The sequence below is a fragment of the Aplidium turbinatum genome, chromosome 15 (assembly GCF_918807975.1).
Source record: "Aplidium turbinatum chromosome 15, kaAplTurb1.1, whole genome shotgun sequence".
In the NCBI taxonomy this organism is placed as follows: domain Eukaryota; kingdom Metazoa; phylum Chordata; class Ascidiacea; order Aplousobranchia; family Polyclinidae; genus Aplidium; species Aplidium turbinatum.
The window spans coordinates 8,672,833-8,688,099 of NC_137486.1; the positions used below are offsets into that span (position 1 = coordinate 8,672,833).

Below are 15,267 nucleotides of genomic sequence, written 5' to 3' on the forward strand. Positions count from 1 at the left end.
CCTATGACCAACAGTTCACCGATAAGATGAAAACCAAACAGAGAGCAGCATGGTTGTCCTTTGTGGATGTCACTAAAAACTTTCTTGGAAACAAAAAGGCTCACAATTACGAGGTTCTTGTGAGCAAAATGCTCTTTGCTTTCCGCGACTTAGAACGCAGAATGAGCATTAAAGTTCATTTCTTATTCAGTCATCTGGACAAATTTCCAGAAAACCTTGGAGCTGTCAGTGACGAACAAGGAGAGCGGTTCCACCAAGATCTTATGAAAGTAGAAGAACGTTACCAAGGCCGATGGAATCGACACATGATGGCAGATTACTGCAGGAGCATTAAACGAGACTGCCCCCAAAAAGCTTACAAACGCAAGAGCCTCAAACGCCAATTTTTGCCCAGCATGCTGTAGTGTGGATTTCGCTTTCTATTTTCAGCCAGTGACCTTTTCTCACAACATCAAACTTTTAAAGGAGCTTATTTATGCTTGTAATTGCAATAGGTCTGCATGCAGTGCTATGGTTACTACTGTAGCTGTGAAAATGATTCGCTTGTTATGTATATAGCCTGTATAGTTTTTGAAATTTTGTTTACGACTCTTTTCGAATGATTTTGTAATGTTTTTTCAAATATTTCGGTGCATTTCTATCAGTAAGTATAGATCTAAGCTATAGACAAAACAGTTAAGCAGTTATTTCAGTCGTAAAAGATGTTTTTTTTCCTATTCATCAAAATATATATTTTTTGAAAAATATTTAGTTTTTACTCAAAAAAAAGAAAAAATCAAAATTTGCAAAAAAATTAGAGCTTCTAGGCCGAAAATAACGTCATATTCGGATTTAGCACCCCAAAATTACCCAAGACCAAGTGAATGTGAAAATGCAACAATTTTTTTGTTAACCAGTGCGCAATCAACATTTAATAAAAAATAAAGGAAAAACGCTTAGAAGTTTTTCTCACAGCATTATAACTATTTAGATCACTACCAGTGATCAGGATGATCAAAACGATGTGGACCTCCTCTTCCTCCTCTATGTCTTCCACCACGCCGTCTAGGATGATGGTGATGGCGATGATGATGGTGGTGCGGGGGGCGTGGAAAGGGTGGAGGAGGATGACCTCTGAAATGAAACCACTCGGACCATGGAGGGAAAATTTCCACAGTGTCTGGAAAATTGTTTTCCTCTTCAACAACATTGCTACTTCCCACAGCGTCCTCATCCAGAACAATCTCTTGATCAACATGCGGAATTGGCTACAAAAATGCATAAGGTAAGAATGAAATACTTCCTACAAGCACCTCCGGCGTCTAATTCTACACATTTTTTCTATGGCTTTTTAAATAGAAATAGCAGAGTCAGAGGTGTATTTGACAGAGACATGGTGCTTGAAATAAACATTTCTACACCTTGTAAATATATATGCGCTGCTTGACGGGATGATAATTGACATTAGGCGCAGTAGGGATAAAATAATGCAAAACAACTTTTAAAGGACAAAGACAAGCTACCGACAATACACTGCCTCTGTCAAACAATTTCTGTACGATAAATCATTCTTATCGTTTCGGATTCATAAGAAAATAAACCTCATGATAAATATTTGAGAGCATGATTTACACTTGCCTTCTATGTAGGCTTATATTCCTAGATTGTAAAAACTTTTGATTGTGAATATCACTAGTATCAGAGGTGGAAAAATACGACTACTTTATTTTTATCTACAAAACCTATCCAACCCATGATGCAACTGAAGTAAAGCATAAAGGGTTTGTAGATGATGATTCACTAGCAGTGTAATCGAAATCACTCACTACGTTTCCAGCATCCTTCTCGCTGGCAACAACATTTTGGCTACCATCATCTCCTTCAGCCGTTTTCTCAAACGAGACACGTTTCAACAACAAGTTCAAAAAGTAATCCTTGCAATCATGTGACTCTTTCATTAGAGGTTCATCGGTCAATATACGTTGTAACAATGAAGCAGGCAAGAGAAAAAAGTCAATGCACTTCAAAAGCTCGACCAAGCTGCTCTTTCTTCTGTCACCATCATGTCTTACCCAAGCCAAGGAGGCTTCATACAACGACTTCCCATCTACTTTCTACACAATATTGACATGTATAAGCCTAAAATATTCCAAAACCTTGTTTTGTGTTGAAACAAAATGGTTAAAATAGATAATAAAAGTTGCTTTTTAACTGGGTGAGATTTTGACATTCGCGGTCAGCCAAGTTATTAACCACATGTGGCATAACATCCAGACCAAAGTTTAACATTTATGAATTTGTTTCACAACAAACAACACAGTCTATACTTGCCATGTCTGTCAATTACCTTCTGGTCAACGGCCTCTAAAATGTTCAACACGTTTCTTTTGCTTAGCTGGTTGAACTCATTTTTCTGGATCATGTCTTGGAAATTTGAAGCAGCCACTTTCGCTGCCTCCTCACTTAACGAAGCACAGTCGAACGTTTGAGCGATCAAAAGATAATTGAAGCAGTTTTCAGCGTTGAGTGATTCCGACAAAAATTTCGCACACAAACTCTTCAACTCTGAAAATACATTTTTTTAAATAAAGTTCAACTGCGTAAGCACTAAGCACGTCCACTTAATCAGACAGACGCAAACTGTATAATAACTGCCCCAAATCGACTCCGCAGTGGGGTCAAGCGCTCAACCATACACCAACAAAGTGAGCTAGCACTTGGTTCTGCGAGTGTAGTGCTTAAGACCTGACCACATCACCAATGACTGTACTATACATTGGCCAACAACTGGAGCTTGAAGTCTGGCAAAAAACAGCTGCTCTCTAGTAACATTTAAGTCAAATTGGTGAAAATATTATTTCTCTTGGGTAGTAAAAGAATTGACCTTCACCTTGAATACAACAAACAAAAACTCAAACGACGACCACAAATGTCTGAAATTAAAAGTAAGAACAAAAAATGTAAAAATGTAATGCAGTAATGGAACAATTCAGTTAAAAGCAGATAGCCTAAGGCAGTCAAAAGCACCCTTTTCTCATAAATACATTAAATTAATGAAAGCAGTCACATCTCACCCCACACAAGACTACACCAACGTGTTCGCAACATTTCTTATTTTTACTTTTACAAAGTCCTCACGCAAGCTAATAAAGTCACAAGAACCAAAATATAAAACAAAAAGTTGAAAATTTTATATGTCTGTGTTACGTCCTTTTTGAAGTATTTTAAGTGTTTAATTTCCAAAACTGAATCGTTTCTTTCAAACTGTGCAATGGCGCAAAACAAAACAAGCTAAACAACGACTAGCGCGTGAAAATCAAACTCATTCTATTTAAAAAACGAACTGCAAACTCAGTTATGTTAATGCAGCTTTGGAAACGAAAGATTTAAAAGCTGGGAATCAAAGATATTCTGAGCAAAAAAAAAACGGAATCCAAGGTCTAGTCTCCTCACCATCCATTTGAAAGTAGTCTGATGCTTTTAGCAATTCGAAAGCATTTTCTTCGTTTATGTCAACAGCTGCTGTGTAAATAAAGTCAAGGATGGTTTCCATCAATTCAGAGCTTACCCCTTCAATGTTCACAGTGGAGTCGTAGTTTTCTTTCATCTACGTAAATAATGTCTTTAGATGATGCGCATTCGAACAAGCAAGAGGTAGAACACAACAATAAAAGTTCATAGCTGTCACGAGCAAATTTGGTAAAACTATTACGGTAATGTCACGGTGTTAGTATAATTGATACACATGACAACCGGCATGTAATACTGTCCATGACAATTTCAGCTATGTGGGAAGACAGTTGAATATCAACGGAAATGCATTGATTTCGACACTAATTGGGAGTAATACCACGCATGGAAATTTTTTGGTACTTCATTGTACAAATTTTCACCAAATCTTGAATTATCACAAAACCTACAATAAAATAATTAGAACTAGGGAAATATTGAAAACCCGTTATTTTTATGTAAGGCTAGTCATCGCACATAGTTACAATGACTGGCGATGCGAATGTTTGCATGGTTGTAATTTTTTTTGCACAAAAGACGATGATAAAATACCTTTGATTTAAACATTTTGTTAAAAAAAGGTGATAATTTTCCGAGGATACATCTGTGAGCAAGAAAATTCTTTTCATGCACTTGAAGTGTGACGTCACAGTAGGAGTCCAAGTCTACCCGATCCCTGTTAAAAAAACATTTGTCACTGTTAGTGAGAATACGATGATAAACCTTAGACTACGCATACACGTGAAAAAATATCTGAACAATTATGGATTTTGGAAACATGAAAATAAAAAACATTGTGACAAGAAATAAAATGCTTCATTTCACAGCAAGACCTTCATTGTGCATTTTATGCCACCAGATATTTCTGGGTTATCCTAATAAGCATGCTAAACTGTTAGGGATTTTGACTAACGAGGAACTTTAATACACCTTAGAACAGTGGTTCCCAACCTTTTTTATCCGGTGGACCCTTTTAGTCGATATTCCAATATAAATTCCCCCCCTATAAATTTAGTTTGTTAAAAACTCGTTTATATTAATATTTTAATTTAAGTCTTGGAAGATAAATTAAACTTTTGCTAGTAATAAACTTTTTAGGCGGTAACTTAATTAGGCCTAATATTCCTTTTCATACTAAAATAGTTTAATTAACGAAGAACGTTGCTGAAACGTATTTTATTCAAAGAATACACTCAAAATATAAGAGTCAATGCATTTAACACTTTAACAGGCTGTGTGAAGCTTGTGATTTTTTTTGTTTCGACCACTCATGAATGTGGTGGAAGAGTATTGGAAAGATCACAACGAATATCATTCTGCACGTCTAATCTGTTTTGTTTTCATTTGAACCTGATTCGCATAGATAAGTGGAAGCAAACGGAAGGATACTTCGAATAGCTTTCTCTGCCACTTTGGGATTGGAATTACACATTAATGGCCAAAATCCAGTGATTGATTTTTTTCTGAATAAGTCTCTTGCGCAAGAATCCGTTTTGAGTTCTAAAAATTCATCTTGTAATTTATCGTGAAGGTTTTCCATCAACAATATGAATGAATTTCGTATGAAATGAAGCTCATTGTCATAAATTTCAGGAAAATATCGAATGAATTCTAATTCCAATGCTGTGAGATGTTGCAAAATCAATTCTTTTTCCAACTCTGGAAGAACTTGTTCTTTGCTGTCAACAACCAGCACCCCTGATAATTCTTTAAATATGGTAACATGTTCAATTGTTCATTCTAACTTTTCTTTTTCAATTATCAAGCTTGCATGTGAAAGTTTCCAAAACATCTTTAAACGCTGAGCGGTACTGGCATCTGTTCCTGGAAGGGCTACCCAAGCCAGGTTGGTCGAAAGGTAGAGGCCAGACAAAATGTAGTCCCCCGCGATTCAGGACAGCAGAGCCTTCTAGTAGCCTACCTTAACACAATCTCCTAATCACAGTGACGTAAATCAATCACTCTCCTCCAACCTGCCTTGAGCCAGCATGTAAGCAGTACAACTTGTAAATTCACATGGTATCAATATGTCAATGGCTCATACATAAAGACAACTCATGTTGATGCGCAATCTGCTTTGAACAGAGATGGCGATTGGATATATAATATACCGTACATTGGTGTTTTTTCCTTGCATTTTCAGATTTAGTCTATTCAATGGACCAAACAAATCAACCAAATAAGCAAGGAATCTAATCCATCTGTCATCATTCAGCAATGCAACAAATTCCAATTTTATTTAAAGGTCAAAAAATAATTTAAGCTCGTCTTTGAGTTCAAACACTCGCTTGGTTACGTTTCCTCTTGAAATCGATCGAGTATTTGCATGAAAAAGAAGTAGGTCTACGTGATGGTCTGCATCCACGTCAGTGCACATCAGTTGCTTAAATAATCTGGAGTTAATCTAATAATAATTTCCAAATTAACTCTCTAGTGTAGGCCAACTTACTAGGCTTAAAAAGGTTTCCAATCTTAAAACCAAATTTCCCCCTGAAAATTGCAAAATTCCCCCCTGGTGGGGAATTCCCCTCCGGTTGGGAACTGCCTACTGCCTTAGCAGCTGTTTAACTACTGGAAGCGCCAAGTTTTAACTACCCAAAAAAACTTGATATTGAATAAAACGCCATAAACTAACAAACCATCACAGCTGCTTCAAGAAAACGACTACAAACCTGTTCAGATCGGCCAAAATCGTCGTCTTGTGGGTCCCGTCGTACATGTTGGTGCTGGAGAAATTACCACATATTTAAATCAACTAAGCACAAAAATAGATGCCATTTACGGGGAATATTACTGCATTACTATAAACAACTTAATATGTAAGTAGCAGGTAATCTTTTGAGAAGTGTTTATTAGAACATTACGTTTTTTCAAACTTCATTTGCTTGTTTTTTAGTTTTTATTATTAGGCTGCAATTATTCAACAAAAAATACTCAAACTTTTCTCAATGAATGTAAGTTTTCAAGTTGAAAATACAATCGGCTATTTTAGATACATGATAAATTACAACATTTGATCATTAACACATAACGTATCATTGTGGAATTTATGAATGTCATAAATTGAGTTTATTGTTTTTTTAATTTTGAGCTTGGCTATCACAGCAAGAGGTAAGGTCTCAGCTGTGGTACGTTTCCGCATTTTTTTAAGTAAAACTATTGTGGAAATTTGTTATTTAGAAAACCATTTTACAAAACAACACGAAGCGTATAAAACATATCGGACATGCACAATCTAAATAACTAGACAAAAAAAACTGCGAAATCTAGTAGTAAAATGATTGTGCGTTCTTTTACTAAGAAGACTAAGCGAGTGCTTTTTGAGTGTAAAAAGTTTAAAAGAAAAGTACACAAGGACATTGAACTAACCTGCTTTTGGTGACCTGTTTTTGTCCTTTGCATTAAAAACAAAACTTAACACAAGCAGAGCTATAATAGAAATCAGATACTAGTAGTTATGACAGCACAACCTACAGAGTAAAATAGCAAAAACATAATTTCAAAGATAAAATAATATAATGCATTTAAAGTGGTAGTGTCAAAATAAAGACTAGTTAATTCATCCAGATTTGGATATATTCTTTAAACGCATATACAATGTGTGGCACTATGACTGTTTTGATAGCTGGCCATGGTGCCATGACAAACTGTAATATTACCACAAAAACAATACACATTTCATTAAAGTGACTTTGCATCCGTATTCATACATAATTAAAACATAATCAGTACTTTGGGCACTAACGAAACAAGTTTTACGTAAAAGCGTTTGAATAGCTTTAGGAAGCCCACGCTTTCCGAAGCAATTTTGCACAAGCTATGGTGTTAGATATTTTTAGAAGTTCAAATCATTTACTTATGAAAACCTAAAAAATCAAATTCTTGAATCAAAGCAGAACGCATTTAAAGGCAATCAAATATAAATTTGAATTTCAGCGGCATTTTCTATTTTATTGCTAAATTTTTGGCATAAATCGTTTGAAAACACGGCCACCAAGTTTCTTAAAAGTCATTTCAAAACTTATAGTGTACACGTACAGTTTGCAAAATATTAACTTTTACAGACTGTATTACATCTTAAGAGTAAACTTAAAAACAGAAAAAATTGCTCAAATATTGTTATAATTACGCTGCAGGGCTTTCAGGCCATCCAAATACAAATTTCTCAATCGAAAAAACATGGCCATGACTTCATCATACACAACACACGAATTAGAGACGCCAAACCACCATATTCCAAAATAACTGTTTCACTGAGAACTTCCTAACCGGGTAGTCAGTGGGGACGCTTTAAAAACACTTTGAAAACCCCATGAAGAATTTTGTGTCGATATTGATTCTTGGGCAGATTTATTCACAGAACATAGCACAGTCTTACCTTTACAGACACAGAATCAGCGGAGAAACAATGTACAATATCTGCTGTAAAAACGGGGCCTAAATCTTAAATATGAACCCCAGCCAACCATCCTTCTCATGTCTATCTACCCGCAGAAGATTCGCGGCAGACAGGGTTAATTAGATTTCGTGACTTGATAAACTATACCAGTGCTTCCCAACTAGTGAGTCACGAAGATACTGTATTTCAGGTGGGTCACGAATCAATTGCGAGGAAAAAACAGCTCCGTGTGTTTATTGTTTAGTTGCTGATAAAATTGAAACATTTAAAAGATAAACCTCTAGAAAAAAGGGTGGACAGGTTAATATGTTTCCACTGCTAAGGGAAAACCTCGAACCTACCCATTATGTAGACATTTCTGAACAAATATTCAGCACCTGTTACAATGATTGAAGCAAAAGTCCTACTTTCGCAAACATACACGTCCTGGAAATGTATAGATTTTGAACGCGTTTTTGTTAATTTTGCAGCAGAGGATGTGGCTCTGCTCGTAGGTTACAACTTGAGAATGAACTCATCGAAATTTTTGAAGACATCAGTCAGCACAAGCTTCACAATAACAGTAAATCGCACAAGGATACGTTGTTTCTTTTCTCATGTACACTGTACAGTGTTAACTTGTTTTTTATTCGTTTGATCATAACCAGGGCAAGTAATGTCAATAAAATCAAGTTTTTCTTAGTAACTTATTGTGGTATGGTTTTAAATAAGAATTCTGGGCACAAGTTAGGTTTCAAAATCTTAGTTTGATAGGTCTAAAAAAAGTCAATTTTTTATCGTTTGGTCACTTTTTCAAATAAAGTCGATTTTATGTAATTGCCACGTACAGTCCAAATGTTTTCTTTTAAATGCTGAGAAAAACTGATACTTTAACAAATTCGTGTTCATCAATCTCAATTTGTGCTTCGTTTAACAGCTTAACATTAAAAACACTGCAAAGCAATTACAACATTTCTAGAATAATGAACACTAATAGACTAGAAAGTTAATTAAGCGCCGGTTCGACACCGCTCAAGAACGTGTGGCTATGTCTTTCGCAAGACACTGAAACGCGTGCTGTGGATCGCGCAGTGGCGTCTCTTCGACAATAGCTCTTGATTTCTCTCATGATTATTAAAACTAAGCTGCTCTAGGGAGAGGTGCCTACGGCCCTTCTTGGGGCTATGGCCTACTGAACTGAACATTATGCCACATTTCAACTCCTGTTCTTGGTGAAAGTGATGTTCATTGTGTAGTTAGTTGCCTGTTTATAGCCTTCAGGGGAGACTAATATGTTCTGTTGAAGGTTTCAACGTTTTTCGTTGATTTAATTTTTTTGTCGATGTAGCCTTCTTTTAAATAAAACTCAGGAAACAATGGTTCACTAGTTGTAGTAGGTCAAAAAAGTCTTTGTTTTCTTCTTAGGTCAATAAAAACTTGCCCTAGTCATAACATTTTATTGTGAGTCGCATAAAATGATGGCAATACAGCCTGTGACAAAAGTTTTAGCTGTAAATGCTTATATTTCGATGAGTAATGGGCATTGTTGTGCCACAATACATAATAAGAACGTTACTTGGTAAATGTAGAATCTTTGTGCGACAATGTCATTTCATTTTTAGCCGAATAAGTTACTTGCAGCAACTAGTTTTTAGTCAAAATCAATTAGATTCGTAGGCGTAAAATGGGTAGCCTACAAAGCGTGGCAAAACGGGCTCAAATTGCAGTTTAAAGTTTTTTGGACGTCAAATTGCGAAGTAGGTGAAAGTTAGTAATAAAGGCGAAGTAGGTGAAAGTTAGCAATAAAGGCGAAGTAGGTGAAAGTAACTAATAAACCAACAACAAAAATTGAGTGAAAGTGGTGGATGAAACAAAAGTTATGGTGGTTTGCACACAGAATCGTTGAAAAACGCAAAGTGTCCTGAAACTTTTGTCACAGGCTATAAAAGTGAGTCGCACACTACACAAGGTTGGGAAGCACTGAACTATACTGTAAAAGTTACTCAGTATATGTGAAAATTTTAAATAGAGATTTCACAATCTTTGGGATAATATAATTAAAATTATTTGATAAAATATTTTCGATTCAGAATTTAAGTATTTATCATGTACGACGTCCAAATCCATGACGTCTTTGTTGGTTTCCTTTAGCATCCTCTTTAAACTGCACATTTTCAAGCAACAAACCCAAGAGGTAATCCTTGCAATCATGCGACTCTTTCACAAGAGGTTCATTGCTTAAGACATCTTGCAGAAACGAAGAAGACAAATCCAAGAAATTAATCGACTTCAACAACTCGACAAAGGTTTCCTTCCGATTTTTGGAATCATGTTTCACCCAAGCCAGGGAAGCTTTGTACATATTTCTTCCATTTACTTTCTAGAAAAAAAATGAACTGGTTAAGTATAAAAGCTAAATGCAAAACTCAAAGATTACAAAACAGTGTACAATGAAAATTATTTACACTAGTGCATATTTATTATTTAGAAAAAAATACAAACAACATTCAAAAAGCCTTTCATACAGAAATTTCCACACCTCCACAAAACGTTTCGAACTGAAACGAACTGTTTTGAGAAATATGTGTAAATTCAATAAACGCACATGGTTAAATCATTTTTCTAGCCATTTGCAGTGTAGAAGCGGTTTTGATTAAACATTTATTTGCTTTCACTGCTAGAAAACCATCCACCTTAAACCGTCCGCCCCATTAGCTCAGTGGATAAGCGCCCGGCTCGCTGGTTCGACTCTCGGGGTGTGCGCTTGAGCAACGCATTTCAGGACTGCTCTCCATTCAGCGGCAACTAGTGAATGGAATAATTCCCAGGAAACAACACTTCAACAATCGGAAAACTTCACTCTGCCAATCTCGGTAACCGGCCCTGCGTCAAGAGCCTCTACAACAGTGGTTCCCAACCTTTTTGTTGTCACGGACCCCTTTAGACAAATTATTAATTCTGCGGACCCCTACCTAAATTTTGCCTTAAACTCAATTAACATACTATTGACTATTGTAATAATTATGCTACTCAACTACTGTAAGGCGTAGGCTACTGTGTCATATTGCATTGCCGAGCTATGACTCCTGCAGCAAATATCAGGTTAAACAGTTGCTCAAATAAGAAAAGGAATGAATTGTTCAAGAAATGTCAGCAGTATTTGAATACTAAGGTGAATCAAAGTGCCATGCCGAAACTTTTTCAACGTAAGCAAATTTAATGAGAGGGCTGTTGTTGCTTTTCCTGAACTAAACGACTGAACTGTGGTTGAGTTTTTGACAATGTAACACGCATGTCATCTTCAACGTCCAGGCGATTTCGGTGTTTAGTTTTTATTGTAACAAGAGCTGAGAATCCTGCCTCGCAAAGGTAAGTGGTTATGAATGGTAACAAAATAATAATCGCTTGCTTTGCCAAGAATGGGTAGGTCAAAATTCATCAAGGTAATCACCGAACCCCAAATGCTTTCTCACGGACCCCAGGTTGGGAACCACTGCTCCACAAGTATGTGAAACTACCAGGAATAACCAATCAAGGCTTTGTCAGTCCGAGGATAAAGATTCAAAACCAACCAACCACCTAATGAAAAATTATTAGCCATACACGAAAATAATAGTAATACGTGTCAATATTCATCGCTACCTTCTGATTAACTGCCTTTAATACATCCAACAAACTCTTTTTGTTGAGCTGGTTAAACTCAGCACGCTGTGTGATTACTTCGAAATGTGAAGCAACCACCTTCGCCGCTGTCTCACTTAAAGAATTACAGCCGAAGGTTTGAGCGATCAGAAGATGATTCAAGCAGTTTTCAGCATTTAGCGACTCCGTTAGAAATATTCCACAAAGATTTTTCAACTCTAAAAAATTATTAATACAAATATAATCTAAAAATTTGGCAACAAACTACATAAAAATGTTAAAGAACAAATCGGTCATTTTTACTATAAAAATCAAAAACATTATTATACCACTAACCATACTCTATTGAAAATAAAAATGGTAAAATCATACCTATATGTGAAGCTAGAATATGTTTTAAAATCTCTCATATTTTTTTCCTTTAAAGTGAAACAAACTAAAGCTTCTTTTCTTTTGGACGACTATTTTTCAGTAGGCTAATCAATGAAGCTAGTTTCTGGCTAGTATTATTTGCAAAAACAAAGCAAATTGTCGCTAGATCAAGTCGCGTGAAAGTCTAAATGACCTTTCTTCCTTTGTATTTAGTCTTTTTTTTTTATGGTCGAGTTTATCTTAAAGGAAAACTCATAACTCTAACAGTTGTTCTTATGCACTGCAGTACCACCACGTTATTGGTGCCTTGATAATTAGGAACAAAATTTATTTATATTACAAAACTTTCGGATTACACAAAAAATGTACTTCAGCATTGAAAGCGTGTCATTTGCACAATAAAAAATGCCTAATTGTGCACATAAGTTATCGTCGACTTAAAACAATAAACCAGCATGTTATTTTTAACATTGTTACTTTTAAAACTTCACCATTGCATTGATCTCACCATCCATTTGAAAGTAATCCGACACCTTCATCACCTCGAAAGCATTTTCTTCAGCCAGTTCAATAGTCGATGTGTAAATAAATTTAAGGACGGTTTCCATCAATTCAGCGCTTACTCCTTCAATGTTTGCTTCAGAAGTGTATTTTTCTTTCATCTAAACAGCAATGAGCTAATATAAATAAATCCAAAAGTAATCTTTTTGCTAACAAGCGTAAATTAGAAATGGTTAAGCTTATATTTCGTTTCATGAAATATCGTTTCACAATTTTCTCAACTAAAGTTCATAAAAATAAAGGTGGATGCCGAAACAAGTCAACTATGAACATTTTGTACCTCTAAATGAAACAGATGAACAATTTTACTATCAGGAAATATTTTGGTAAAAACTTGGTTTAGATCTGCACATAAATTGAACAAACAATGACATGGCCTACTTGTTACGAGTTTGAGAACACTGTTCTAACGTTATCTTCTTTTGACACTGCAATAGCCATCAGATCAATACTTAACCAAGAGATTTGACAACTTGATGCCGCGATTTCTCTTCAATAGCCCAAATTTACAATAGATACCACACTGATGCTGGATGTTATCAGGTATGATGAAACCCAGACATCAGTTGCAATCTAAGTTGAGGAACTGAGTCTGGGTTTCCCAAAAAGAGTAAAAACAATTACCGTTTGTTGCAGACTAGTAATTATCGACACCAAAGATAATCACTTAGAATACTAACGATGGAAACATCACATTAGCCAATTTCAGTAAAACCGAGGCAAATATACTTGCACTTGGTCTCGCTATCAATTGAAAATGCAATGGAGAAGGCAACTGATCGCTCATAGCAACCTATTATAATAACTTAAACATTTCACAAAAATTGAACGCCTAAAATACGATCGTCTTATAAGACCTAGCTTATAGTGGTTTCAGTAATAGTGCAATTTGGGTAGAGAGGTAACTCTTTTAAACCATAAACAGACATAGCTCGGCAACAATGTTGTTTTATAATGTTAAATGTAGTGTTGTTGCTGAGCTATGTCTGTTCAGTAATAGTGGTAGGCTAATATCTTTTGGTATGTGCTACAACGGCATTATAGACCTCTTATAATCCACTATTAAAGACTTATTATTAACAAAAAGTTATTAATATTAACTGAATTGCTGTCAATTTATTGCACAATAATGTACAATCAGTAAAAATCACCTTAGATTTAAACATTCTGTCGAAATATGGTGAAATTTTTCCAAGGATGCATTTGTGAGCAGGAAACTTCTTTCCGCCCACTTCGATAATGACGTCGCAGTACGAATCACTGTCTTCCCGGTCACTGCAACAAAACTGTGAAAGTGTGCGAGAAAATTATTGTAAGAAAATATGATCACTTCATTAAACTTTAAATTCTCTGTAAAATACAAAAAGCATTCAGTCAGCAGGTTCGTAGCCTCCCTTGTCTTGGCTCGAGAGTATATTTTTACCTCCCAAGGTTGACAATGCTTTCCCAGGCGACACGGAGAGGCTGACTGAGGGTAGTCAAACTTTGTTCTTATTCCTCAGCCCCATTTGGTAGATGGAAGATAGTGGAGATGGCATGGTCTGCGGTCAATTTTTCAGCGCCACACTCGAGAGAAAATGTTACTCCCTATTGGTGCTTGGTTGAATGGAAAAGCTCAGTGCCCGTGAAAAGACACTTACACATAACCACGTCCACGTATATCTCGGTAAGAGCAGGCCAATTGCCCGCTGATGGGCAAATAGACTTTCTCAGCCATCCTTTCAAAGTTTTTTTTCGACGCAGAGAAAATCTACATAAATCAATATATGACAAACGAAAGAAAAGTTATTTTTCCTTTGGTTTGTAAACAGTTCAATAACTTATTAAACTCTTTAAATTCACCAATGTCACGATATTCCCAATAATCGTGTTTCGATAGATAGAAAAATTTATTTTACTAATGAATCTATCGTGCTTGTACTTCGACAAATATGACATGTAAAAGAACGCCTGTCTTTATCCACGTAAGCGTTTATGAAATCCTTTGTTCGTTGTCTAAATACTTTTAGTTATTTTGATTGATTAATTATAAAAATGTGGCAAATAATTTATATACTACGAAGAGTGATATCATGAATACCTAAATTAAAACTTTGGACAACTACAACTATTGCTTATTTCAGTGCAGACTGTGGATAGACGTATTTCCTGTAAATCACATGCCATCAACAAACCTGAATAAAGCAGAGAAAATAGCTGCATTATGAGTTCCATGATACACCCTGATCGGGACACGACCCAGGGTAGGCTGTACAAGCGCATGAGCCTGGGTAGGCAGCATAATGGCTTGAGTCGGGGCAGGTTGCATATTGTAATGATCCTGAATATGATGGACACGTTGCGTTCCCAAAAGTTGATCATAGTTCATCTTGACAATCAATTAGGAAATAGTGTTCCTGAACAAAAACAAGACCAAAAACATGACAACAATGATGGTTTCAGTTGACTAAATAGTGAATACATGTAGCACAACATCAGTTCTACATAATTTGCAGAAGTAACGTGGCCAAAACATCGGTAACGTAACTAGTGACCGTTTGGGATTTAAAAAATATTAAAGTAGACTTTCTAAAGATAACTTTTGATGAAGAAAAGTTTCTCATGCAAAATATTATCAAACAGTGTATGCACGCAGAACACGCCACGTACAGAGCATGTTTGTCATTTACCTTTAGGTTTATTTCTTTTTCCAAATGAGGTGAAAGTTTAATAACAGGTCTCTATCAATTGAAGCAAAACTGATAAATACTATTAGCCTAAACCACCTACACAATAACATAACAACGTTATGAAATGTATTCTAGTATACTAAAACTGTATTTGCA

The 15,267-nt window shown here is 35.8% G+C and overlaps 2 protein-coding genes across 2 annotated transcripts; both read right to left on the reverse strand.

Annotated features, from left to right (window-relative positions):
* Positions 1-974: 974 nt before the first annotated feature.
* On the reverse strand, positions 975-6,961 carry LOC145783940 (kelch-like protein 25). The gene is made up of 7 exons (XM_082595701.1): positions 6,859-6,961; positions 6,162-6,215; positions 4,042-4,165; positions 3,433-3,586; positions 2,327-2,544; positions 1,806-2,093; positions 975-1,247 (listed from the first exon to the last, which is right to left on the reverse strand). Exons 2-7 carry the CDS (start codon positions 6,206-6,208, stop codon positions 975-977), a joined length of 1,104 nt encoding a protein of 367 aa, XP_082451827.1. The 5' UTR covers positions 6,209-6,215; positions 6,859-6,961.
* LOC145784709 (kelch-like protein 12) lies at positions 6,960-15,202 on the reverse strand. Its single transcript, XM_082596567.1, has 6 exons — positions 15,112-15,202; positions 14,617-14,838; positions 13,594-13,717; positions 12,390-12,543; positions 11,510-11,727; positions 6,960-10,247 (listed from the first exon to the last, which is right to left on the reverse strand). Exons 2-6 carry the CDS (start codon positions 14,808-14,810, stop codon positions 9,972-9,974), a joined length of 966 nt encoding a protein of 321 aa, XP_082452693.1. The 5' UTR covers positions 14,811-14,838; positions 15,112-15,202; the 3' UTR covers positions 6,960-9,971.
* Between the last annotated feature and the right edge of the window lie 65 nt (positions 15,203-15,267).

What these genes read in the sequence shown, in the direction of transcription:
- LOC145783940 (XM_082595701.1), bottom strand. Translation starts at nt 6,208, where the DNA reads ATGTACGACGGGACCCACAAGACGACGATTTTGGCCGATCTGAACAG. An exon ending in ATTTTGGCCGATCTGAACAG is followed by an intron (nt 4,166 to 6,161) that starts GTTTGTAGTCGT and finishes TTTTTTTAACAG; the next exon opens with GGATCGGGTAGACTTGGACT. An exon ending in ACAAAATGTTTAAATCAAAG is followed by an intron (nt 3,587 to 4,041) that starts GTATTTTATCAT and finishes TTATTTACGTAG; the next exon opens with ATGAAAGAAAACTACGACTC.
- LOC145784709 (XM_082596567.1), bottom strand. Translation starts at nt 14,810, where the DNA reads ATGAACTATGATCAACTTTTGGGAACGCAACGTGTCCATCATATTCAG. An exon ending in GGATTACTTTCAAATGGATG is followed by an intron (nt 11,728 to 12,389) that starts GTGAGATCAATG and finishes ATAATTTTTTAG; the next exon opens with AGTTGAAAAATCTTTGTGGA. An exon ending in TAAAGGCAGTTAATCAGAAG is followed by an intron (nt 10,248 to 11,509) that starts GTAGCGATGAAT and finishes TTTTTTTTCTAG; the next exon opens with AAAGTAAATGGAAGAAATAT.